This window comes from Puma concolor, chromosome D1, assembly GCF_028749965.1.
Source record: "Puma concolor isolate L17-30 chromosome D1, mPumCon1.1.hap2, whole genome shotgun sequence".
NCBI lineage: Eukaryota > Metazoa > Chordata > Mammalia > Carnivora > Felidae > Puma > Puma concolor.
The window spans coordinates 110,694,908-110,720,837 of record NC_141676.1 but is presented as its reverse complement, the minus strand read 5'-3'; the positions used below and the strand labels follow the sequence as shown (position 1 = coordinate 110,720,837).

Here is a 25,930-nt window from a genome sequence, read left to right as displayed (position 1 = left end):
CCTAACTCGTCCCTGGCTAGATTAGGAGATAGTGAGGAACGGAGACAATGAACAAGTAACTGACAAGTGTTTTGAGGACGAAGTGCAGAGTGCTATAGCCACACATTACTTAACCCCCTCTCACACTGGCAAATCAAAGACTTCCTAGAGGAAGTAGTACATGCAGTCTGAGACCTAAAGAGGAGCAGGGATTAGCCAAATCCTCTTTTGTGGGGGAAGAAGGCATAGAGATGCTCCAGCGAGGAGTAGCAGCATATTTATAAAACCCTAGAGGAAACAGAAAACATAACACTTCCAAGGAACTTAAAATAATTGAGACTGTCTAAAACCTAGAAGCATAAGTGAGTAGTGATAAGACATTAGGTTGTAGAATAACCAGGGACAAGGGCCACGTGAGCCAGTTGAAACTGCTACTGGGCTCTCATAGTAGGGCGGTGGTGAATCATGGAAGTGATTGGCTTTGAATTACACAAAGAGCAAACTGGGTTCAGAGTAAAGAGTACAGGAAAGCAAGATCAGAGGCAGGAATCCAGTCAGACAACTGTGGTAATAATCAGCAAAGAGATGACAGTAGCCCTGTCGCAAACCAAGTGCCTTCTGCGTCCCAAGCACGGTGGCGGGCCCTGGGGCTGCAATGAAGAAGCCAGAGTCCTTTCCCTCAAAGAAAGGACCGTCTGGAGAAAGGAGAGAGACAATTAAGCAATTCCAATACAGGAAGTGCTATGAAGGTAAAGGGTGCTATAGAACCACATACAAGGGGTACCTGACTTGACCTGAGGAGGCCAGAAAATGTTTCCCAGGACTAACAACAACAATTATTAGAATTAATAATGGCAACTAGATGGAGAAGAATGAAGAGAGTTCAATGTCAGTTTCTAGTAATATGAGCCAACCATATTATTGAAAACAAAAAAAGGTGAATAAAACTTTTTTAAAGCTTTTAAAATACATTCATGAGTTGACAAAAAAAGTAGAGAATCTTCAAAGTACAAAATTTAAGTTCAAGGTTAATGTGGAAGGATAGGCAAAAACATAAGAATTTGACTTCTTAGAGTAGTTTGTACCAAAAAAATAATAAAAATTAAAAAAAGATTCTGAGGGCGCCTGGGTGGCTCCGTTGGTTGGGCGTCTGACTTCAGCTCAGGTCATGGTCTCATTGTTGGTGGGTTCGAGCCCCGCGCTGGGCTCTGTGCTGACAGCTCGGAGCCTGGAGCCTGCTTCTGATTCTGTGTCTCCCTCTCGCTCGGCCCCTACCCCAACTCATGGTCTGTTTCTCTCTGTCTCAAAAATAAATGAACATAAAAAATTAAAAAAAAAAAAAAAAGATTCTGTCACCTCCCTTGTTAGACTACTACAAAATCTCAAAGCATCTAAAATCAAGGTGTTTGTTCCAGTGGTCTTGTGCAGACACTCAAAGATCCACATCAAAGTCTCAAAAGAATACAAAAGGCTGACAGCATGAAGCCTGCTTAGGATATTCTGTCTCCTGCTCTGTCTGCCCCTCCTCCACTTGCTCTCTATCTCTCTCTCAAAATAAATAAAAATAAACTTAAAAAAAAAAAAAAAAACAAGTGAGGCACCTGGGGGGCTCAGTAGGTTAAGCATCCAACTTCGGCTCAGGTCATGATCTCAACGGTTTGTGGGTTTGAGCCCCACATCGAGCTCTGTGCTGACAGCTCAGAGCCTACTTGGGATTCTCTCTCTTGCTCTCTCTGTCCCTCCTCCAGTCACACTCTCTCTTTCTCTCTCAAAACAAATAAATATTAAAAAGAAAAAACAATGAAATGCCATCTCTCACTATTAATTAGCATGACGAAAATTTACAAGTCTGACAATACAGATGCTAAGGACCGTAAAGAAACGCACACTGTCAGGGCAGCGTAAGCGACCATCTACACAAGACAGGTGAGTACCTTATAACCTGGCAACAACTCTTCTAGGTGTGCACCAAGGAGAAGTCCACACAAGGACCTTCGTCTAGCACTGTGTGTAACACTGAAAAACAGCAACCAGTGCCAATGTCCACAGATAACCACAAGAAACGGACAGCTACAGAATGGCACAGTTAGATGACGAAAGACTGCACGGTGATTTGAAGGAATGAACCAAAATATGAATCAATCTCTAAAACACACTCAGGCCTTCAAGTCAAAATGGCCTATAAAGGTTCCATTCACTCATCACAACCTCCCTGCTCAGGACAAACAGAAAAGAAACATAAAATATAAAACATAATTCAGTTCAAGACAAGATAAACACCTCCACGGACCAGAAAGGTAATGCAAAGTGGAAACCCAGGCCTTACTGGGCTCTATGTGCAGGCAGAAAGCAACAGCCCTTCCTCAGTTTGTGTAAGATAATAAACACTATGAGTGCCGCAGTGAGATGGGGACGGAGCCAGCTTCAGCACACAAAGCTCAGGACTGGGGTGGGACACCTCCTGCTGGCAAAAGAAGGCTGAAAAGTGGGTATTTGTCTGTACAATGCTCTACAGACGAGGTCTACAGATAGATGCCACAGGTCTACAGCGTATAGCACAGTGCAGGCAGAGGCAGCCCAGAGGACAAAGACACAGCCTTGAGCATTTGTTTTCACACTTTTTTGTGACCTTCACCCAAAGAGAGATTGTATGTGTGTGTTTATACAAAGTCTGTGTGTGTGTGTGTGTGTGTGTGTGTGTGTGTGTGTGTGTCCAAAACAAAGGTTTTAGGAAACAAAATGTATATTTATTACATGTAAAACTGCTGACATTTGATATTTTAAGTGCTGACTGCAATACGTCAATTACATGACCCACTTTTGAAGAACACCAGGCTGGAACACCAAAGAAATGACATCCTCAAAAACAAGAAAAGACATAAAATCAACATGCTTCACACTGAAGCTTCCGTTCAGGACCATCATTTTAGACTCCTTCCCACTGTCTTCATGTTATCCACACTCTCATTACTAGAGTCAACATCTGATTCTAAGACAAGGGCCTTTTTTTTCCTCAAAATAAACCAAATTTTTATCACATGTTAAGAATATAATCATGTGCAGAGAACAGCACACTCAGACTGATGTGCAGGTGTTTGAAAACTGGCTGTTGTCACTCAATAGTCTAGATGATCTACTTGTGCTCCCAACAGTCTGAATTGTTACCTAAACAAAAATCAGAAACTACTACAGGCTTTAAACATCCGAACTAAATCCAAGGATTTACAGAGCAGCAAGGTAAGTTCACAGGGAAAGGAATAATAAATCTTCTATACTTTCAAATATATCAAAAAAAAAAAAAAAAAAAGGCACTACACATGGAGTTCTCTTCTAGCTGCTAAGGAAGATATAAACAACACAGTTTCTCAAGAAGTATATAATCTCATAAGGGAAATCAGAGAAAACTACTAAATCACAGTACTTTACAGAAATCTACAAGTACTATAAAGTAAAGGAACAAAGTGCTATGGAAACATAAAGACAGAAGAGATTTATTTCAGTTAAGGGAAACAAGAAAAATTTCATAGTACATATCAAGTTAGGCCTTAAAGGATAAACAAGATGCAGACTTATAGACTTTCTAATTCACTTAGAAAGAACCAGATGAGGGGTGCCTGTGTAGCTTGGTCGGTTATGCATCTGACTCTTGATCTTGCCTCAGGTATGATCTCATAGTTCGTGAGATCGACTCCCACATCAGGCTCTGAGCTGACAGTGCGGAGCCTGCTTGGGATTCTCTCTCCCTCTCTCTCTCTCTCTCAAAAATAAATAAACTTAGAAAGAAAGAAACAAAGAAACAAAGGAAGGAAAGAAGGGAGGGAGGGAGGGAGGGAGGGAGGGAAGGAAGGAAGGAAGGAAGGAAGGAAGGAAGGAAGGAAGGAAGGAAGGAGGAAAGAAGCAAAGAAAGAACCAAATGAATAAAAATACAGAGATAGGAATTTGCAAAGAAATGAGGGACAGTGGTTAAACTAGCCTAGTTGAGGTACAAATTACCTAAGAGAAAGAGTCCAATCCAATGTGTCTGAATTCTATTTACAGCAGCTTTTGAGGGACAGGGTCTTTAGGGGAGAAAAATAAATACAGCACCTTATTTTTTCAGCCCAGCCTCTGAACAAGTTAAGAAATGCAATAAAAACATAAGGAGATAAATGACAAAAACTACCTTTATTGCTGGTGAAGGCTAAATCGGAAGAGAATTTTTCTTTCAGTAAAAACCAAACGGGCCTGTTAAGTGAACCCCACAATGAGGCACTTTCCCAGGTACGATCAGCACCGAACCAACCCCACCGCAACCGATTCCCCACATGGTCCCTGCAGGCAGCCTGTTCCATAAGCAGGCAAGGCTGGGCTAAGCCAAGTATGCCAGGTATATTCTTTCCAAATTCTCCAGAAGAATATTTACTGCAGAGCCTCAAGGACAGAATGAGGAAAGAGGGTGACGTGAGATAACCACTAGTGGAACTTCTTCCACCCAAAAAGAAACATGAGAAATGGTGAAGACATTCCCCTCAACTCGCATCACTGAAGACTTCTACACAGAGTAACGCCATGACCAGAGCTGTCCTGTCAAACACTTGACCTGACATCATTGTAGGATGCGGAGTGAAAAATGAAGAGGGCACTGAAACTGCCCACGCAAGAGTAAATCAGGGCCGGAACCATAATAACATCTAACCGCGAATGCCTCTTAGTCCCAGAGGCTGTCCTCAGTTCGTCACACGCATTAACTCAGCTCCAGGAGAGAGGAGGTAAATGAGGAACTAGAGGCCAAGTCAGACATACAGCTGATTAAGTGGCAACTCAACTCAAGCAGGAGCAGCAGGAATGAAAAACACAGTACAGAGACACAGGACAAGATGTGGGCACAGCAACAGATGCAGACGTAATTGAATCAGAGAAGTTTATAGAAGAATTTGTAAGAAAAGATTATGTTAGTGAGAAATCCTGAAGACAAAGCTGAAAAGGGGGGGGGGGGGAGATAAGCAAGAAAAAACTATTACCATTTCATAGGAAAATGAAGATAGCTTTATGGGACAGAATTTCTAAGAATAACTGATCACTATTTCACTCTGTAAAGATAGTCAAGGGTTTACTATGTTCTGTTGTCTGATATGGAGAATAGGCCAGAATAGGATATGAACAAAACAGAAGACCACAAGCCAGGGTTGCCCCAACATGCCAAAACGTTCGTGCCTGCAAACAGCGGAGCACGATTTCAGAAGCAAGCCTGTAATGACAATGGGTACTACTGGCTTCCAGACTTTGCAGGCTCCACTGTCCACGGGTTACCTCCCTACTGCTACATGCACTTCCCCTTTCCTCTTTTGACACCATGACTCCAACTCCTTCAGGTCTCAAAGACAAAGATATTTTACAGAGCTCAGCCAAGATGCTCCAAAACTCCCTGGACTTCAATGTTCCGTGTGGAGAGCTGCTTAGCTAATAAGCCATTACCACGTGCCACACCCACACTTTCAGAATTAAAATTAGACTGGACAGTGGGACGAGGGAGAAAACAACACCGATCACAGGACTCTCACCATCACTCTCACATTTTTCGTTTATTTGTCTCTCTATGATGTGTTCAAGGTAAATTCTTAAGGATGATCTTCTTGTTCACTAATTCTCTCTTCAGCTGTATTCAATCTGTTGATAACTCATCTACTGAGTTTCTAATTCTAACAGTAGTGTTTTTCATTTCTACAAGTTCTTGTTGGCTCTTTCTCATATCTGCCTTCATAATAATCTTTTCCTTCTTACTCACATTTTCCACATCTACTGGTACTGTATACCGCTACTAAATATCCCAACAGATAAAGGCTTCACGTGTCTGATCCTACTGCTCATACCTCAGAAGCCTCTCATTCATGGACCAGCCTTGTATTTTCATGTATTTTGTGATTCCACATTGTGAGCTTGTTTCTGGAAAACCCGTGGTATGCACAGCGACACTGCGGTCCTCCAGAAAGCCCCAGGGTTCACCACTGCCAAGCACTTCAAGGCACTACCAACACAAGAGAGCTTTAAAAGAAATTCTCACCTTGAAGATTCTCAGACCACAGGCAGCAGTGAAACCATTACAAATCCATGCCGTGAACCAAACTCAATACTCAGGCAACGATACATGCCTGGGATTTATAAATCTAGCATAGCATTCAGCTGACTTCCTACAGGAGATTCATTTCACTAGAACTTCTATCACACTTCATAGCTGTTCCCACTAATATTATTAACTACCACAGCAGAGAAAATAATACTTCACAAGCGAAACTGCATTTACCTAAATGTCTCACTGGTTAGTAAAGGTAAACTACAAGTTACAGCATTTGAAATATTCTCTTACCTGTTCTAGCGCTTGGGTTTTCTCTCGCTCTATTTTCCTGACAGTTTCCTTTGCAGCTTTGAGCGACGATGATGACACAGTTTTAACAGACATAAAATCAACAGTCATCCACTCATCTCTCTGTTTAAAAAAAAAAAAAAAAAAGTCACTTCAATCTAAATTGATTAGAAGTGAAAATAAACACTTGGTAATAACAGCAGGGATTCTGTGGGCACTGAAACCTGGATCATATCCTACATTCGCCTAACTTAAAACAAGTTTTTTAGTCTCTGTATGCCTTAATCTCTCTCCTGTAAAGTGGAATAAAGTCTTACCTTTTAGGACTGTTTCAAGGAGTAAACAAGATTTAAGGAGCGCAAGCCAGTGCCCGACAGACAACAGGTACTCAAACACCAGTTCTTTCCACCCCTCTTCGCTGTGGCTCGATGCATTCGCACGTAGCCGGGTGAACTAGGGCCCCAAATTTGTGAACTACCCAACTCTAAATACTGCTGAGAGAAATGATGACATGGTGTGGCAAAGGGAAACTACTCAGTGGAGAAAGGTCACATACAGGTAACAGCACAGAGCTGCCAGGGCACGAGGACAAAGGGCCGCGTTTCTAGCAACAACTGGAAGCAGGAAACCCTCTGTGGGACTCACACAGAGGGAAGTACTCACTTTCTCACAGAAGAAGAATGGAAGTCTAAAGACTAAGCAAACGGTACCACTGCCAGAATTATTTGTAAAAGTATACTGTTTTCACAGTCTCATTTTTCCCCTGAAGCAATTCGATCCATCTGTCATTTTAGCATCCATCTATTTTAGAAGTCCATACTTCTTTCTTTAAAATCGGGTGACTTACCTGGACAACTTGGTTGCCTTCCCTTTCCGTATTTTCACCTTTCGCTTTCCAGGCCTTCTCCCTGCCAGGAGCCTGGGGCGGGACAGCCTCCACCCACTCGTCTTCAGAGCTCTAGGAACAGGCGGCATAGAAGAGAAGTTCTCAAACGTGCACACTTCCACATAAAAATTCTGTGCTGTTGTTAAATGGTAAATTCTTCAGTTTCCTAGAGAAAATTCTTAGAGTATACTTCCCCTTGAAAAAGCTACACTGAAAATCTGAACAAAGAACCTGTAAACCCACTCTTTTGGGACAAGCCCATGAAACACCATGGGGTGTTTCCTGCCAGGGGAAAGCAAAAACAAAAGATCAGAAGTGACAGCAGAGAACTCACTTCAACACAGAGCTGCGGTTCCTACCAACATTAAGTGATATCGACATCTTTGTTTAACTACAAGAAGGGAAACAACACCCAAGTAAATGACTCTGCCTCTAAGTTTCGAGTTTTTGGATTTCCCTGGGTTTAAAAATGCAGAGATCGCAGTGAACAGCCAGACTGGTAAGGCACTTTGTTAATGTGTTTAAATACCAGATTATTAAATCAGCTAGGAAGTATTTAGCCAACATCCCCTATGTGCTCAGCATTATGCCAAGTTCTGGATTTTGTTTTCCACAAATACATCAATCAACTCCTTCTATGTTAAGTACTGTAATAAGTACGTTCACATATGTTCTCAAGCTGACTCCTTAAAACAACCCTACATAAAATACTATTTGGTTTTACAAATAAGAAAAAGCTTCCCCAAATTAGGTAACTTGCCCAAGTTCCATGGTATCCAAGCAGGAGAACCAGAATAGAAACCTAGATGTGTCTGGCTCTAAAATCTCTTTGGAGCTGTACAATGGAAGTGTAGGAAAGACCCTAGAAATCACCTAGCACACAACACTTGCTAATGTCCCACAGAGAAACCTGGAGGCCAAGGGAAGCAAAGGTGGGTCTCCCGAATGAGAACAGTATTTTTTCATTCCACCAAGTTCTTTTTTTTTTTTTAATGTTTATTTATTTTTGAGAGAGAGAGACAGAGCATGAGCAGGGGAGAGGCAGAGAGAGAGGGGGACACAGAATCTGAAGCAGGCTCCAGGCTCTGAGCTGTCAGCACAGAGCCCGATGCGGGGCTCAAACTCACAGACCACGAGATCATGACCTGAGCCGAAGTCAGATGCTCAACTGACTGAGACACCCAGGCGCCCCCTATCTACACAAAGTTCTTGATAATTACCTAACCAGAGAACAAACATACGTCTGGTAAAAGGTATAATCTACTCAGAGAAAACATATTTGTCTCTGGCATTTCAAGTGCCAACTGTTTCCCAATACAAAGCAGACTTCATTCATTCATTCATTCATTCAGACCTTGATTTGGACTTACAGAAACATTAGAGCTACTTACTGACATATATAGTTAAAACTTTTTAAGGTAACCACTATGAACCTATTTCTGGTCTAGTCATATTTACATCGTCAAACCAACTTAGAAAGGAGTGCACTTGTCGTAATGAGCACAGGGTGCTGTATGGAAGTGTTGAATCACTGTATTGTACACCTGAAACTAACAGAACACTGTATGTTAACTAACTGAAGTTTAAATAAAAACTTTTTAAAAAGATCTATTTAGCAGCCTGGTTCCTACCACTTGCTGTTACCCACTGAAAGGAAGTTTATAATCTGAAAGCACATCCCTCGGGTGCCAATTTGCTAACATCAAGCTAAAAAAAAAAAATGTTTACATTAGCTTTCCACAGGATTCTGTTAAAGGCCTTCCTTTAAAAAAAAAAAAAAAATAGGGGTGCCTGGGTGGCTCAGTCAGTTAAGCTTCTGACTTCGGCTCAGGTCATGATCTCTCAGTTTGTGAGTTCGAGCCCCGCGTCAGGCTCTGTGCTGACAGCTGGGAGCCTGGAGCCTGCTTTGGATTCTGTGTCTCCCTCTCACTCTGCCCCTCCCCCGTTCACACTCTGTCTCTCTCTTTCTCAAAAATAAATAAATGTTAGGAAAAAAAATTTTTTTAATAAAAAAATATATATAATTTATTGTCAAATTGGTTTCCATACAACACCCAGTGCTCATCCCAAAAGGTGCCCTCCTCAATGCCCATCACCCACTTTCCCCTCTCCCCCACCCCAACAACCCTCAGTTTGTTCTCTGTATGTAAGAGTCTTATGATTTGCCTCCCTCCCTCTCTGTTTGCAACTATTTCTCCCCCCTCTCTTCCCCTGTGGTCTTCTGTTCAATTTCTCAAGATCCACATATGAGTGGAAACATATGGTATCTGTCTTTCTCTGCCTGACTTACTTCACTCAGCTTAATACCCTCCAGTTCCATCCACGTTGCTGCAAATGGCCAGATTTCATTCTTTCTCATTGCCAAGTAGTGTTCCATTGTATGTATAAACCACAACTTACTTATCCATTCATCAGTTGATGGACATTTAGGCCTTCCTTTTAAGATTTATATTTTTAAGTAATCTCTACACTCAGTGTGGGGCTCGAACTCACAACCCCGAGATCAAGAGTCACACACTCCAGCGGCTAAGCCAGCCTGGCGCCCCTCGAAGGCCCTCCTCTAAAACCACAGATTTTCTGTATCCTACTAGCTGCTAACCAATCACCTGCGAGTCAGTGATCAGAGCCACCAGCTGCTTCACCACAGCTGCAACCGGTGGCCACTCCATATCATGACCTACAACTTCAGTTGAGCTAGACTCTCATTCACAACCAGTATTCCTCTTACTGGCCCCTGGTCAGTTCTCCCTTTCATTCCCCTGGCTCACTCCCCTTTGAAGATGTATCACTCTTACATTTACTTGTGTAACTATCTGATTTTTTTTTTTCAACGTTTATTTATTTTTGGGACAGAGAGAGACAGAGCATGAACGGGGGAGGGGCAGAGAGAGAGGGAGACACAGAATCGGAAACAGGCTCCAGGCTCTGAGCCATCAGCCCAGAGCCTGACGCGGGGCTCGAACTCACGGACCGCGAGATCGTGACCTGGCTGAAGTCGGACGCTTAACCGACTGCACCACCCAGGCACCCCTGTAACTATCTGATTGATGTCTCACTCTCCCACTGGGCAGTAAGTTCTAGGAGGACAAAAACCGCTTCTGCTCTCACCTAGCTCGTATCCCCAAGGACATAGCTTAACACCTTAGCAGAGAGGTGATGCTTATTATATTCTTCAACATCTTCCTCAAGTTTTCTATCAAACCCCATTCACCACATACTCAGCTAGTGGATCTCTCCTCCTTGACCAAGCAAAATGATGCCACCTTAACTTCCTACCCAACCCCCAACAAAATTATGTACACTTGTGCCTCTCCTTTCCTCCTGTTAATTCTTCCTATTCAAGGCAGGTGCTCCTCCAAAGATCTTGGTCCCAACCATTCCTGTTCCTCCAGGACCACAGACCATCAATTATCTCCCTTTCTTGTAGCCTGGTCTACAAGAAGCACTCTAGTGGCCTAGAAATATGCTCAAGCATTTTCCATCCTGTGTGTGTGTGCATGTGTGTGGGTATGTGTGTGTAAATGAGTGAAGAAGAGGAACCTCTGTTGACCTTATGTCTCCCCCTGGCAGCAATTTATCTTCCAACTTTTACTCTAAGCCAAAATTTTCAAAGAGTAGTCTGTAGCCACTGCCTTCACATCCCCACAAAACTCTACAATATGGCTAAGGTTCTCACTAATCTGCTGAAATTTCTTCAAAGGTCACCACCGGCTGCCACTTTGTCCAATGCAGCAGAATGTTTCGGAATACAACTCTTGATAACTCAACTTCCTTGATTTCCAGGACCTTTCCCAGTTCTGCTTCCATTCTTGCTTTCTTCTCCATTTCCCTTATGCATTTTTCCTCCTTTGCTCAGCCCCTAAATATCAATGCTGTGTGGGGTTCCTTTCTTGGCACACTAATTTTTTAATCTCTAAACATTCCCCTTTGGCCATTAAATCCACTCTCATGCCTTGAACTACCATCAAGTGTGCTGATATCTTTCAAATTGGTCTACCCAAAGTGTCGGTGATTTAACCAACTACCTACCATATTTGGATACCATGCTGAACTCAATAGACACAAAACATACACCCATCATCTTCTTCCATAAAACCTGTTCCTCCTCCTGAATTGCTGAACTGAATCACCTGGTACCACCAACCACCCACTTAACCAAGTCAACAATCTTAGGATCAACTTTGCCCCTCCCATCAAAACCTACTATTTTCAGGGGCGCCTGGGTGGCGCAGTCGGTTAAGCGTCCGACTTCAGCCAGGTCACGATCTCACGGTCTGTGAGTTGGAGCCCCGTGTCGGGCTCTGGGCTGATGGCTCGGAGCCTGGAGCCTGTTTCCGATTCTGTGTCTCCCTCTCTCTCTGCCCCTCCCCCGTTCATGCTCTGTCTCTGTCCCAAAAATAAAAATTAAAAAAAAAAAAAACGTTGAAAAAAAAAAAAAAAAACCTACTATCTTCATTTCCAAAATATTTTCTCAAATACATCATCCAGTGAACACCACATGCCTACCATGGGACCCCACTTCCACCCCTGGCCATAACTGACTGGTTCAAAGGTAGGATTCTGACCCAGTTGATATCAATCTGAGTTACTCTCCAGGAATTTGAAATCAAAACAAAATGGGGCTGCTCTAAAGAGAACTGGAAATGCATTGGCAGAAGCCATTCTTGCCATGAGGACAGAATTCAGCAAAACACTGATCTGTTACCAAGAAAAAAAGTGAACTCGGAGAAAAACAAAAATGGAAGATGGCAAGACAACTCATAAAAGCATTACAACTCTAGTTCCAGCCATTCCTGAAGGCCAGCTGCATTCCCACACCTAGAGGTACTACGAGACTTTTGTACTCTAATAATAAATTGCCCCCCTGGGGTGCCTGAGTGGCTCAGTTGGTTAAGCGTCCAACTTCGGCTCGGGTCATGATCTTGGGGTCTGTGAGTTCAAGCCCCTGCATCAGGCTCTGTGCTGGCAGCTCGGAGCCTGGAGCCTGCTTCAGATTCTGTGTGTCCCTCTCTCTCTGCCCCTGCCCGCTCTCTCTCTCTCTCTCTCTCAAAAACAAATAAATATTTTTAAAAATTAAAAAAAAAATAAAAGTGTCCCCCCCTTTTCTGGATAAGCCAATTTGTTTTATCTCTATTGCCTGCAACCAAAAGCCCCAACTAATATACACCTCTCCTGTCCATCCTTGAAGCATCCTAGGTCAGATCTTATCTCACACCCAGACAACTGCAATAACCTGGACGCCGGTCCTTTCTTCTCCAATCTCCACCCCAGACACATCTGGAGAAACAGAAAGGGCACATATGACCCCTTCTACGGCTCCCTGTCACAGAGCTCCTCTTCTTTCTTACCAACAGAACCCAATCTTATTGGGAGACCTACCGTGCCTCCCTTGCTGCAAAGTAAAGCCCTATGGTCAAGTGTCCAATGACACTGAAATGAAGGTATTATGTGGGACTTTCTGGAAGACAAATTATGAAAGAGAGGGTCCCCTTTCAACTGTTACCTAGATGAAGAGGTAATGCTATAAAGATGAGGGACGGGCAAAACAGAAGAAGCCTTAGTCCCGGAAGACCACACGAGTCCCAGACTGCCTACCTGATTCTTTCATGAGAGAGAAAAGTTAACTGTCTTGTTTAACCTATGGCAACTCTCAGATTTTCTGGTAAATGCAACTGAACCTAATTAGAGGACACACTTCCTACTGAATAGCGCCAGAGCTCTTGGTTTACAGGCCCTATCAACTCTTCCATTTTCATCACCATCCACTCCCCCCTTGTTTTGTAACCTAGTGCTATCATATTGTTCGCAGTTCTATTTACTTACATATACACATACACACATACACCATGTTATCTCACTTCCAGGCCTTTGCTCTCACAATTCCTTGTGCCTGAAATGCCAATAACCTTCTGTGCCTGGCTAATTCTTAGTCATTATTCAGGTCTCAACTCAAATATTATCTCCCCAACAAGTCTGCAGATGAAATCCTCTTTTCCTTAATACATTGTTCTGTCTTGGCATCAGGAGACTGCATATTGAAATTATGTATCTATTTATCTAGCTACAAAATGAGTTCTCCAAAGGCCTGAAAAAAAAAAAAAACTATATTTTTACATTCCATGTGTCTATACCAGTGTCTGACAGAGTTGGCATGCAATAAAGGTGAACCTAAAATTAACTAAATCCTCTTTTTCTACCCTTCCAATAGCCCTAATCAAAAACATTAATCGGCAGCCAGCATTCAAGCATTAAATACCAGGCACTGAAGGAAAGAAGCATCAATGATACACTTAGTACTCTTGTTATTTGTTTACAGAAGGGTGATACCTGCACCATTGTATACAAAGCGCCTGCCTTCATTCCCTGTCTGTTAACTTTGTTTCTCACTTTCACCACTGCACAGTCAGCTCACTACTTCAGCATGGCTGCGATTTCCCTCTCCCCAGTATGCTATGACCTCAGTCCTTCTGCGGATTTCAGTTTTTCAATCCTCCATTTTACCTTGAAGAACTCCTACACCATCAAGCTTAATGTGCTTGACCTAACAGAGCTCCCAGAACTCTTGTTCTCATATGCAGCCTTTATAATAACCATACCCCTGATCCTATCAGCCGAAATCTCTAAGATGGAACCCAGACAGCAAAGTGCTACCAGTAAAAATCAAAGGAACTTAAGGACTTCTGCCTCTGTCCGTGACAAAATAAATGGCATCAAAATAGAAATACACAGAAATAGAAATAATAATGGAAAATGTTTGAAGCTCCATTCGGAACACTGAATCTCAGTAATACCAGGCCATGATCCCTGAAAAGGGAAACAAATGAGGTGAATGTTATCATTACTATCTCCACAGCTTTTTGCCTCAAAGCACTTTCCAGACCAAGGCACAAGAAAGGGTTGACTCGAGCTGAATATGACAATCTTACTGAGCTAAGGAAACAGAATTTGTGTTAGATGATTTTGCCCAACTATTGGCTGATGTTAAGCGCTGTGAGCACATTTAGGGTGGGCTAGACTTAACCGTAACAGTCAGTAGGTTAGGTGTATAGAGTGCATTTTTGACTTACGATATTTTTAATTTACAGTGGGTTTGTTGGGACATAACCCAACTGTAAGTCAAGAAAGATCTATAATTACATTAAACATAAATGATCTAAACCACTGTTATCCAATAGAATTTTTCTATACTACACTGCCCAATACAGTGGGCATAACCTAGCCATAAGTGATAACTAAATACTTAAAATATTTGGCAGAACACCTGGGTGGCTCAGTTGGTTAAGCGTCGGACTTCGGCTCAGGTCATGACCTCACAGTTCATGAGTTCAAGCCCCACCTCGGGCTCTGTGCTGATAGTTCAGAGCCTGGAGCCTGCTTCAGATTCTGTGTCTCCCTCTCTCCCTGTCCCTCCTCTGCTTGCATTCTCTCTCTCTTTCTCAGAAATAAACATTAAAAAAAATTTACAAAAAATATTTGGCAAATGAGAATGCAGAAATCAATTTTCAATCTAATATTACTTTAATGAATTTTAATTAAAATTTTAAAAACCACATATGGCTACTATATTAGATAGTGCAGAAAAGCCTCTAATTAAAAAGGAAGAAATTGATAGGTTAGATAAAAAAGCAAGACCCAGGGGCGCCTGGGTGGCGCAGTCAGTTAAGCGTCCGACTTCAGCCAGGTCACCATCTCGCGGTCCGTGAGTTGGAGCCCCGCGTCGGGCTCTGGGCTGATGGCTCAGAGCCTGGAGCCTGTTTCCGATTCTGTGTCTCCCTCTCTCTCTGCCCCTCCCCTGTTCATGCTCTGTCTCTCTCTGTCCCAAAAATAAATAAACGTTGAAAAAAAAGAATTTTTTTTAAAAAAAGCAAGACCCAAATATACACTGTCTATAAGAATACTTTCAATAAAAACAAAAGAAATTAAAAATAAAGGAATAAAAAATGAAAAAACAAATAACAAAGCTGAAGTTTATTAACATGAAACAAAGTTACCTACAAAAAAAGTATTACTAGAGATAAAAAGAAACATTTCACAAAAATATAATGGCCAGTTCATCTAAAAGATATAACAATTCTAAATGTGTACATACTTAGTAAACTTCAAAATACATAAGACAAAAACTGACAAAACTGAAGGAGAAATAGACAAAAATCTACTACAGTTAGAGATTTTAATACTGCTCTCTCAATAACTGACAGAAGAGAAAAATCAAAAATCAGTAAAAATATAAAATACTTAACACTATTAATCAACTTTCCCAAACTGGCATTTATAGAATACTACACCTACCAACAGCTGAATTCACACTTGTTTCAAATACACATGGAATTTTCATCAAGATAGATCACAGGCTGGGCCCAAAAATAAGTCACAGTAATTTTTTTTTTTTCAAAGTCCAAGATTCAAAGGATATTTATTGTTAACCTACACATGAGGGTTTTTTTCTCTTTGTTTTTTGAGTACAGTTGACCTACCATGTTACATTAGTCTCAGGTGTGCAACTTAGTGACTTGACAAGTTTATACATTATGCCGTGCTCACCACAATGTGGCTACCATCCGCCCCGTTACGCTGCTTTTACCTCACTGCCTATATTCCTTATGCTCTGCTTTTGATTCCCGTGACTTACTCATTCCTTAACTGGAGGCCTGTACCTCCCTCTTCTATTCACCCATTTTACCCAACCCCCTACACCCCTCCCCTCTGGCAGCTATCGGTTTGGTCTCCATATTTACAGTTCTTATTCTTTTTGTGTATCCATTCATCTTTTTCAGGTTCCATTTATGAGTAGAACCATATGGTATTTGTCTCTCTCAGTCTGACTTATTTCACTTACTGTAATACCCTCCAGGTCCTTCCGTGTTGTCTCAAATGGCACAATCGCATCCTTTTTTAAGGCTGTGTAATATTCCTGTGTGTGTGTGTGTGTGTGTGTGTGTGTGTGTGTGTGTGTGTGTGTACCACATCTTCCTTATCCATTCATCCGCTGATGGACACTTGGGCTGCTTCCAAGTCTTAGCTGTTGTTAATAATGCTGCAGTAAACATAGTGGTACATGTATCTTTTCAAGTTAGTGATTTCATTTTCCCTGGGTAAATACCCAATAGTGGAATCAATGGATAATCACTATGTAATGCCCTTGTCTCTGTTGTAGTCTTTGTTTTAATGTCTATTTTATCGGATATAAATATTGCTACCCCGGTTTTCTCTTCCACTTCCATTTGCACGGCGAATCTTTAGGTCTGAGGTGAGTCTCTTGCAGATGGCACATAGATGGCTCTTGGTATTTTATGCACTCCACCACTCTGTCTTTTGATTACAGCATTGAGGCCATTTACTTTTAAAGTAATTATTGACGGGTATGTACTTATGGCCATTTTTAAAATTTGTTTTCTATTGTTTTCATAGTTCTTTCCTTTCTTCTCTTGCTCTTTCTTTGTGATCAAATGATTATTTATAGTCTTTTGTTTGGCTTTCTTTCTCTTCACTTTTTGAGTCTATCATAGGTTTCAGGTTTGTGGTTAGCATGAGGTTCATACATAACATCCTAAGTAAACAGCTGTCTATATTAATTTGATGGTCATCTAAGTTCAAACATTTTCTTAAAAAAAAATCTTTTTCTCCTTCTCTTCCCTTTTTACACCCTTCCCCACATTTTATGTACGTGTTGTCCTATTTTACATCTTTTTATTCATATTAATCTTACGTCTAAGTATGGCCATTTCTTTTCCACTTAAAGAAGTCCCCTTGGGGCACCTGGGTGGCTCAGTCGGCTGGGCTGCTGACTCCAGCTCAGGTCATGATCTCATGGTTTGTGAGTTCAAGTCCCACATCGGGCTCTGTGCTGATAGCTCAGAGCCTGGAGCCTGCTTTGGATTCTGTGTCTCTGTCTCTCTGCCTCTTCCCCACTCATTCTCTCTCTCACTCTCTCTCTCTCAAAAATAAATAAACATTAAAAAAAAAAAAAAAAGAAGTCCCCTTAACTATTCTGGTAAGGCTGGTTTAGTAGTGATAAACTCCTCTATCTTTTGTTTGTCTAGGAAACTCTTCATCTCTCCTTCAAATCTGAGTGAAAACCTTGCCAGGGAGAATGTTGTTGGTTGTAGGCATTTTCCTTTCAGCACTTTGACTATGTCATGCCACTCCCTTCTGGCCTGCAAAGTTTCTGAGGAAAAACCAGCTGATAGAAAGCCTTATAGGTTTTACCCTGGTAGGTAACTTTTTGTTTCTCTCTTGATGTTTTTAAGATTCTCTTTTTATCTTTAACCTTTGACCCTTTAATTATTTGGTGCCATGGTGTAGACACCATCCTGTGTTCATCTTGTTTGGAACTCTCTGTGCTTTCACTGACCTTTCACTCAAACAACTCTCTCCAAGGTATAGTTATACAACTTATTATATATGTAAAAGTGTACACGTTGTATGTTGCAACAAAAAGACTTATCTACTCAGCTGACCAATAAATGACATGACGAGGGGATTATGGGTGCTGACTCCCCACAAAGTCAAAAATCCACATACAACTTTCACTCCCCAAAAATGTAACTACTAATAGCCTATGGGTGCACTTGAAGACTTACCGATAACATAATCAGCGAACATGTATTTTGTATGTTATATGAATTATGCACCTATTCGTACAATAAAGTCAGTTAGAAAAAAGGAAGTCATAAGGAAGAAAAAATAGAGTACTGTACTATATTTATCTAAAACACATCTGCTTGTAAGTGGATGCACAAAGTTCAAGCCCATGCTGTTCAAGGGGCAACTGTATTTCTAGGGAAGAACAAAGAGAAATAACGGGCAGTGTGCCTCTAAAAGGAAGCAAGCACCCTGAGTCAGATTATTAAATGTTTACTCTGCCTGCCAGATGTATCCCCATGGGACAGGGATGCCGAACCTGTGATCTCTGCGTAAACCCCAGGGAGTTTCATAAATCCTACTGAAATAAACAACTTTAAATACAAACTTCTTTTCACAAAGAGGATCACTCACTTCTTTCAGTTTCTCAACAGGACCAGCAACTCAACACAGAGCTGTGGAAACACCGTTTCTACCTTCTTTCTGCTCTAAGACTTTCCAACTCACTTCATCCTGAATTATATTTAACAAATTTTTTTCTGTAAAACCTAAATATTCCTACCACTACAAAATATGCTGGCTACCTGACCAAAGTATCCAGCTGTGGATAAAGTGGATAAAGTATCCACTGTGAATTAATAAACTGCATTCTCACATAAGACAGGCTTCCACGAGCCATTTATCATCTCAGGGGGTACTGCCACACGCTCAGTTTCTGAAACGGCAAGAGGGCTACACTTGGGAATTTGGTGATTCACCTGCACATACAACCCTCTGAAGATCAGACCTAGAAAACCAAACTATCCCTCAACATCTATAGCCCACAGCTCTCTAAGCACCATGTACCTCTTTCTTCCTGAAAATACTCATGAGAGGCTTTCCCTTCCTCTGTGAGTCCTCTCATCCCAGAACTGGCTAGAGACACAGTGGGGCCACATCCTTTTGACCACGAAGATAAATATATTACCATGTCCTATTTTATTTTTTCAACTTTTTTTTTTTTTTTTATTTTTGGGACAGAGAGAGACAGAGCATGAACGGGGGAGGGGCAGAGAGAGCGGGAGACACAGAATCGGAAACAGGCTGCAGGCCCTGAGCCATCAGCCCAGAGCCTGATGCGGGGCTCGAACTCACGGACTGCGAGATCGTGACCTGGCTGAAGTCGGACGCTTAACCGACTGCGCCACCCAGGCGCCCCACCATGTCCTATTTTAAAGAATTGTTAATTTCCATTAAAAAAAATAAACAAGAGTAGTAGACTCACAAATGTCTTAAAACTCTCTTCTCTCTTATGTGTACACAACTGCTCTTTCCCTGCAGCTCCTTCCAATTTCCAGCTACTTCTACTGAACAGCCTTTACTCCTGCCTGGCTCTTCAGTGTGGTGCCCCCCTTCTTCTTCAGTGTCCCTGGACAATTCATCTACTCTCATGGCTTCACAGAGCAATGACTCCCAAATTCTAACTCCATCCTCCTACCTTTCTCTGTAACCTAAGATCCATGTTTCCAGCATTTCCTGGACATCTCCAAGTCGATGTTTCCCAGGCGTTTTCATACCCTAACTAGTCATGTTTTTTCAGTTCTCATATATTTTAAGTTCCTAAACATCATTCCTTCAAACACAATTTTCTCAAGCAGCTGCTTTGGCTGGCTTTAATACATACTTACTGATGAACTATCAGTTGACTCCTTGCTTTTTTCATACTTCTGTTTCTTACTCTTTTTTTTCTTCTCTTTCTTTACTTTTTTTGAGTGCTTGTCTTTTTTCTTCTTTTTCTTCACAGAGTGTTCCTGTAAATAATCATTTTAAAGAGGTGAGAAAGGAATTTAGTTTTATCTTACTTTAAAACAAGCTTTTTGAAAAATCACCCAGTAGAGGAGGGGCCAACATGGCAGAGAAGTAGGGGGATCCCAAGTTCCCTCGTCTATCAAACAAAGCAGTGTTGAAGCTAAAGGACTGTGAATTCTGAGAGTCCAGGAGGAAAAGAGACAGTTGCTTCCAGGGACCCACAGGGACAATCTGATGGGCCGTAGGTGCGTGATTCTGAACTGGGACAGATAAAACGAAAGGAGGGGAGGGATCCCCTTCTGCAGAGAGACAAAGGGAAGAGAAAGTGCAGCTGGGGAAGCAGAGGACTGTATCTGGACAAGAGAAAAACCTCAAACCAGGATGGAGAAAGAGCCAATCTCTAACTGCGGGGCTTGCTCTGGACTGGGGTCAGGTGTCCAGATCATGTGACTGGGAAGGAGGGAGCCAGCCCCAGGCTCAGTGGCTAGGTCAGGGATGCAGTCTGCAGTAGGAGAAAGCAATCCCTTCCCTGGAGTGCTGCAGGAGAGGACGAAGCCTGCTGCGCCCGCCAGTCGGGGACCACATATCCAGCAGCGTGTAACGGTGCTTCCCCAGTTCCCGGGCGCACGGAGCGGGAGTGTGAGTCCCAGCCAAGCGCCAGGCATGGAGTCGGCAGAGCAGGACAAACCACCTTGTTTGCATCCGCAGCACAGTGAGAACGGCTGGAACAGAGTGGTTTGGGACACCCAGTCAGTGGAGGAGAGACTGGGGTGTCGCTATTTTTCTCCCCACCACCACCACCAAGGGGAGACTTTCTCTCCAAGGGGAGAAATACAAATCAAAGCCTCACACCGGTCAGAGTGGCTAAGAAGAACAACTCAGGAAACAACAGGTGCTGGTGAGGATGTGGAGAAACAGGAACCCTCTTGCACTGTTGGTGGGAATGCAAACTGGTGCAGCCACTCTGGGAAACAGTGTGGAGGTTCCTCAAAAAATTAAAAATAGACCTACCCTATGACCCAGCAGTAGCACTGCTAGGAATTCACCCAAGGGATACAGGAGTGCTGATGCACAGGGGCCCGTGCACCCCAATGTTTATAGCAGCACTTTCAACAACAGCCAAATTATGGAAAGAGCCTAAATGTCCATCAACTGACGAATGGATAAAGAAAATGTGGTTTATATATTCAATGGAATACTACTTGGCAATAAGAATGAAATCATGCCATTTGCAGCAAAGTGGATTGAACTGGAAGGTATTATGCTGAGTGAAACAAGTCAGTCAGAGAAGGACAGATATCATATGTTTTCACTCATATGTGGATCTTGAGAAATTGAACAGAAGACCATGGGGGAAAGAAAAGGGGGAAAAATCATTACAAATAGGGAGAGAGGCAAACCACAAGAGACTCTTAAATACAGAGAACAAACTGAGGGGTAAAGGGGGTGGGGGAGCGGGGAAAGTGGGTGATGGGCATTGAGGAGGTCACCTGTTGGGATAAGCACTAGGTGTTGTATGTTAGCCAATTTGACAATAAATTATATTCATTAAATAAATAAATATATAAATAAATAAAAGCATCAGAGGTAATTTGAGCAAATGGATCATGGGGAAAAAATTAATTAAAAAAAATAAAACAAGTATTTTGAGGAAAAACAAATCTGTATTCCAAAAACCATATTTTCATGAAATGAGACAACAAATACATTGAAATAAAATCCTCTGAGATTTAGATGTGGGCATCTATTATATATGCCCCACAAATAAGTCACAGAGCTGAGATACCTTACCAGGAAAATATGGGGGATGTTTTAGTTTTAATTTATTTGTAGATTCATCTGACAGATATAATCAAATAAATACATTTATACCAAACTGTGTGTGTGTGTGTGTGTGTGTGTGTGTATATATATATATATATATATATATATATATATATATATATATATCTATGGCCCTGTAAGAATTTATAGAAGATTATTAGGCCATATAAAATGTAGGAGCACCTGGGTGACTCAGTCAGCTAAGCATCTGACTTCCACTCTAGTCATGATCTCACAGTTCATGAGTTTGAGCCCCATGTCAGGTTTTGTACTGAAAGCATGGAGCCTGCTTGGGATTCTCTCTATGCGTCTCCCTCTGCCCCTCTCCTGCTCACACATTTTCTCTCTCTCCCACTATCTTTCTCTTAAAATAAATAAACTTAAATAAATTTTTAAAAAATATTAAAGGGTATAATTTTTTAGATCCACAAGCTTGATATAAGTGGGCCAGAAATTTGTTAAGCTTCCTACCCATCAACTCAAGTAACAAAATCTGTCTGTTATAATGTCCAAAAATATTAAAATATATTATTTCTGCCAGGGAGATAAAACCAGTCAGTAATGCCAACTATGTAATACTCATTCTGTAACTTGTGAAAACTGTATATAAACTTGCTTTTCCACAATCCTAAAATTCATATGGAACCACAAAAGGCCCTGAATAGCCAAAGTAATTTTGAAGAAGAAGACCAAAGCAGGAGGCATCACAATCCCAGACTTTAGCCTCTACTACAAAGCTGTCATCATCAAGACAGCATGATATTGGCACAAAAACAGACACAGAGACCAATGGAATAGAATAGAAACCCCAGAACTAGACCCACAAACGTATGGCCAACTCATCTTTGACAAAGCAGGAAAGAACATCCAATGGAAAAAAGACAGTCTCTTTAACAAATGGTGCTGGGAGAACTGGACAGCAACATGCAGAAGGTGGAAACTAGACCACTTTCTCACACCATTCACAAAAATAAACTCAAAATGGATAAAGGACCTGAATGTGAGACAGGAAACCATCAAAACCTTAGAGGAGAAAGCAGGAAAAGACCTCTCTGACCTCAGCCGTAGCAATCTCTTACTTGATACATCCCCAAAGGCAAGGGAATTAAAAGCAAAAATGAACTACTGGGACCTCATGAAGATAAAAAGCTTCTGCACAGCAAAGGAAACAACCAACAAAACTAAAAGGCAACCAATGGAATGGGAAAAGATGTTTGCAAATGACATATCGGACAAAGGGCTAGTATCCAAAATCTATAAAGAGCTCACCAAACTCCACACCCAAAAAACAAATAATCCAGTGAAGAAATGTGTAGAAAACATGAATAGACACTTCTCTAAAGAAGACATCTGGATAGCCAACAGGCACATGAAAAGATGCTCAACGTCGCTCCTCATCAGGGAAATACAAATCAAAACCACACTCAGATATCACCTCACGCCAGTCAGAGTGGCCAAAATGAACAAATCAAGAGACTATAGATGCTGGAGAGGATGTGGAGAAATGGGAACCCTCTTGCACTGTTGGTGGGAATGCAAATTGGTGCAGCCACTCTGGAAAACAGTGTGGAGGTTCCTCAGAAAATTAAAAATAGACCTACCCCATGACCCAGTAATTGCAATGCTAGGAATTTACCCAAGGGATACAGGAGTACTGATGCATAGGGGCACTTGTACCCCAATGTTTATAGCAGCACTCTCAACAATAGCCAAATTATGGAAAGAGCCTAAATGTCCAACAACTGATGAATGGATAAAGAAATTGTGGTTTATACACACAATGGAGTACTACGTGGCAATGAGAAAGAATGAGATATGGCCCTTTGTAGCAACATGGATGGAACTGGAGAGTGTGATGCTAAGTGAAATAAGTCATACAGAGAAAGACAGATACTATATGTTTTCACTCTTATGTGGATCCTGAGAAACTTAACAGAAACCCATGGGGGAGGGAAAGGAAAAAAAAAAAAAAGGTTAGAGAGGGAGGGAGCCAAAACATAAGAGACTCTTAAAAACTGAGAACAAACTGAGGGTTGATGGGGGGGTGGGAGGGAGGGGAGGGTGGGTGATGGGTATTGAGGAGGGCACCCTTTGGGATGAGCACTGGGTGTTGTATGGAAACCAATTTGACAATAAACTTCATATATTGAAAAATAAAAAATAAAAAAAAATAAAGTTGCTTTTCCAATATTAACTTGAATAAGAGCAAAAAAAAAGACAGATTTGTTACATCAAGTAAACCTGTTAGTACTCACCTGTGAGAACTGTTCAATTCGCTCATTCACATCAGGTAGCATCCATGTATCCTCACCCCGAAGTCGTTTAAGTTCTTTACGCCTCTCTTCCTTTTCAAAATTTGCTTTAGCCTAAAACAATGAAAAAAGAAAAATTAACAAATGATCCAATTATTTTTCGCAAAAAAAAGTAAAACGAAGTCATTTTCCACTTTCATATAAAGTCTCATAAATCACTGTCTGTCCCTGACAGGAATTTGCTTCTACCAAAGTATAGGGGCAAAAAATATATATATATATATATATATATATATATATATATATTTTTTTTTTTTTTTAAACCCTCTCCTTCCACATTACTAATCACATCACCAGTCTCTAATGAATCAGGGACAGAATGCTGGGATCTATAGTAGACCACCCCCTCTGCCCAAGCTCCCTGTCTTAAATAGGACTTGAATCTCTTTTTCTTTCACCATCCCACTGCTACTGCCTGGGACTTCAGTGACTGTTAGGAGAATGGCAATGCCTTCAATCTGCAATGTCATATTCTTCTATCCATGCCCTCAAATGCTTCAGGAAGAATCATCTTTCTAAAAACAAATGATCGTGTTGCTAATGTGTATTCATCTTTCAACAATTAGTCAAGTAAAATAAGTTCTTCCTAGGAGGTTGCTTTTGCCTTTTCATTCTCTCTCCAAACTCCAAAGCTGGTTTTGTCCTTCTCAAACTCTATGGGTATCTCTACTACAAAAAAGTTTAAGTTTATTTATGTATTTTGAGAGAGAGAGAGCAAGAGGGCATGAGCAGGGGAGGGACAGACAGAGAGAGGGAAAGAGAAAATCACAAGCAGGCTTCACACTGCCAGCACAGAGCCCGACATGGGGCTCAAATTCACGAACCCGTGAGATCACGACCTGAGCCAAAATCAAGAGTCAGAAGCTTAACCGACTGAAGTCATCCAGAGTCCCCTTTACTATAAAGTTTATCCTAGCTTACAAATCCTACTCCCTCCAAAAACTGCCCGAGATACCAAAAAAGCAAGGATGAAGAATATTTATTATACATGTTACAGTATGCTGAAATCAGAGAACAATACCAACCATTCACCTGTCCAACACTAATCGCCTACTCTTCCCCTTGACATCTGCCTATAGTCATTATGACTTTCCCCTCTACCAGCTCTTTCTCATCGGTATTTATTTAAAAGTATTCCATCGGGGCGCCTGGGTGGCGCAGTCGGTTGAGCGTCCGACTTCAGCCAGGTCACGATCTCGCGGTCCGTGAGTTCGAGCCCCGCGTCAGGCTCTGGGCTGATGGCTCAGAGGCTGGAGCCTGTTTCCGATTCTGTGTCTCCCTCTCTCTCTGCCCCTCCCCCGTTCATGCTCTGTCTCTCTCTGTCCCAAAAATAAATAAACGTTGAAAAAAAAATTAAAAAAATAAAATAAAATAAAAGTATTCCATCTTAAGCAAAAACAAAAACGCCCACTTGTACCCCATGCTGCTCTCCAGTCACAACTTTTCCCCTTCATTCTTACATCTTGTCAGATAATACAGTTTACTTCCTCCATTATTTACAGGTTACCTCTATGCATCTCAACCTTAGAAATACAATGTGTCTTAACCTTTTTCGAATCTCTCCTGTCAATCCTTGCATTGATCAGTAAGGATTTACAATAACCCTCCAACTGATATCAATAGTAAGACAAGAGCGTGAAACAGTCTGTTGCAATGTGCCTCACATGTATTTCTGAAAACGGGAATTTTTATTTCAGATACAGGAGGGGCGAGGACCGAGGCTGTGAAACGCGCTGGGAGAGCCGTCATTAGTGGCAGAGTACCTCAAAAGGGCGCTGCCCCTGGTAGCCAAATGATGGAAATATCAAGAATGGAGAAATTCAAAATTAAGTAAACTCAGGAAAGAAACAGGTCTTCCTAAAAAGAGAATGAGCAACTAGAGACTGCCAACGCATCTCCGAGGCGGGAGATAACCAAGACTTTTTGCGCATCCCAAAGGGAGACCCTCACCCAGATTAGGTGAGACATTGAGGTGGCGAAAGAAGAGAGGGGGTTAGGAAGACAGCCAGAGGCCTAGTTCCCAGGAACCGTCCACTCCCAATTCTAAATGACTCCAAAACCCCCAAAACGGAGATACCTGGCGCAACACCTCGGCTCTGGCAATCCTGGTCTGTTCTTTACGTTCTTCAATACTTCTCTCACTTTCAAACCTGCCACTGGTGGCCGCCATTGTTGCTGTCGTCGTAAAACTAGGAAGCCGGCACAAAAATCTCAGTTTAC

General features: G+C 41.8%; 1 protein-coding gene across 2 annotated transcripts in view; it reads right to left on the bottom strand.

The window, feature by feature from the left end:
- The window catches only part of CWF19L2 (CWF19 like cell cycle control factor 2), a 151,717-nt gene extending 125,787 nt beyond the window's left edge, over positions 1-25,930 (bottom strand). For both annotated transcript variants that reach the window (XM_025928560.2, XM_086679238.1), the window contains exons 1-5: positions 25,788-25,930; positions 23,654-23,764; positions 19,454-19,576; positions 7,167-7,277; positions 6,323-6,442 (exon numbers count right to left, since the gene is read on the bottom strand). In XM_025928560.2, the coding sequence (XP_025784345.2) occupies positions 6,323-6,442; positions 7,167-7,277; positions 19,454-19,576; positions 23,654-23,764; positions 25,788-25,880 (558 nt within the window). In that variant the 5' untranslated portion in view covers positions 25,881-25,930. The remainder of the gene's footprint in view (positions 1-6,322; positions 6,443-7,166; positions 7,278-19,453; positions 19,577-23,653; positions 23,765-25,787) is intronic.